Genomic DNA, 1,505 nt, shown 5'->3' with positions numbered 1-1,505 from the left:
TCTCTCTCTCTCTCTCTCTCTCTCTCTCTCTCTCTCTCTCTCTATCTCTCTCTCTCTAACTCTCAGGTCGATCAACTCTATGTGAAATAACGAACGCCCCTACCTGGTCAGCCACCTGATGATGCCCCACCTGATGAGAAATTCCGCCACGTATCTTGGCGTGTACTTGATCAAGGCAAAGCCGTACGATTGTCCCGCCAACAACTAGAAGAAAGAACAGCACATCTAAATACCGGCGGATAACCGCTGAAAAAATCCTTTTTCACATGGTTCATACAGGAAGACTTTTCATCGGAAATTCAAGGACATTTTATCGGAATTAATACACAGAACAAAACATACCTGGATTAATTTAATAATAACCCAATTCTTAATCACTGTCACCTCTAAAACTTACCTGGATCACATTAATAAAACCTTCTAAACCCTGTCACTTCTACAACATACCTTGATTTACTGACTGATTTTACTGACTTACTGTAATTACTAATTTGTGATCATCATTTAACTGTCTATCGTGTCTATAGCTTTTTAAGCTCATTTAACACAATTTTTATTGAGGTTTGCACATTATTGATGGTACAAAATTTCTTTTTATTACAGGCAAGAATTCTTTCTAAGAATTCAAGGACATTTTCATGAAATTCAAGGACTTTTCAAGCACAAAATCAACATTTACTAAATTCAAGGACATTTTCATGAAATTCAAGGACTTTTCAAGCACAAAATCAACATTTACTAAATTTAAGTACTTTTCAAGGACTCCCCTCAAATTCAAGAACTGTGCAAACCATGTTTCAGCAACGTCCCAAACAGACAGGAACAACATCATTGATTGAGTGAAATGACAAGGTTAAAAGTTCGTATTATTTTTTCACCAGCCAGTCGCACTAGTTATCTGATAAGATGAGCGTATAGCCATCCTGAAAATCTACTCGCCAGCATAGTTTTTAAACAAATAGCAGACGCAGACGCACGCATTAAACAGTTCTAGACACTCGCTGTATTAACCACATTCCAGATCTGGCACAAACCGGTCTGATTACCAATGTTCAAGACTAGACCCCCCAAATCGAAAATGTACTATGCTCTCAAGTAGCGGTAAGGTGGGGATTTCGAACCCTCCCCTTCCGAGGACGGCAAGCGTTGACGTCGTAGAATCGAGCGAGTTATCGGCGAGCGGAGAGAGAGGTTCACGTACGTTCAGCAGACGGAAAAACTCGTTGATCGCCGCCTTCTCTTTTGGAAACGTCTCCAGCAGGTGGCACCTCCATCTGTCGGGCGGCGTGTAGACCGGGATGCGTTCGCTCTCCACAACGACCTGCGGCGGAGGTGCAGAGAGATGCGACGGGTCAAGCACCGGCCTGCGCGCGTGCATGCGCGCGTGCTTGCATGAGTGTGTGCGTGCATGAGTGTGTGCATGCATGCGTGTGTGCGTGCATGCGCGCGTGCTTGCATGAGTGTGCGTGCATGCGCGCGTGCTTGCATGAGTGTGTGCATGTATG

At 43.9% G+C, this 1,505-nt stretch overlaps 1 protein-coding gene across 2 annotated transcripts in view; it reads right to left on the bottom strand.

Moving 5' to 3' along the window:
- Positions 1 to 1,505, bottom strand: part of LOC106814477 (putative all-trans-retinol 13,14-reductase) — a 19,916-nt gene that overhangs the window by 10,122 nt on the left and 8,289 nt on the right. For both annotated transcript variants that reach the window (XM_014818795.1, XM_014818794.1), the window contains exons 4-5: positions 1,202 to 1,321; positions 104 to 204 (exon numbers count right to left, since the gene is read on the bottom strand). In XM_014818795.1, coding sequence (XP_014674281.1) covers positions 104 to 204; positions 1,202 to 1,321 — 221 coding nt within the window. The remainder of the gene's footprint in view (positions 1 to 103; positions 205 to 1,201; positions 1,322 to 1,505) is intronic.

Source organism: Priapulus caudatus, unplaced genomic scaffold, assembly GCF_000485595.1.
Source record: "Priapulus caudatus unplaced genomic scaffold, Priapulus_caudatus-5.0.1 Scaffold929, whole genome shotgun sequence".
NCBI lineage: Eukaryota > Metazoa > Priapulida > Priapulimorpha > Priapulimorphida > Priapulidae > Priapulus > Priapulus caudatus.
This window is presented reverse-complemented; position numbering and strand designations above follow the sequence as displayed.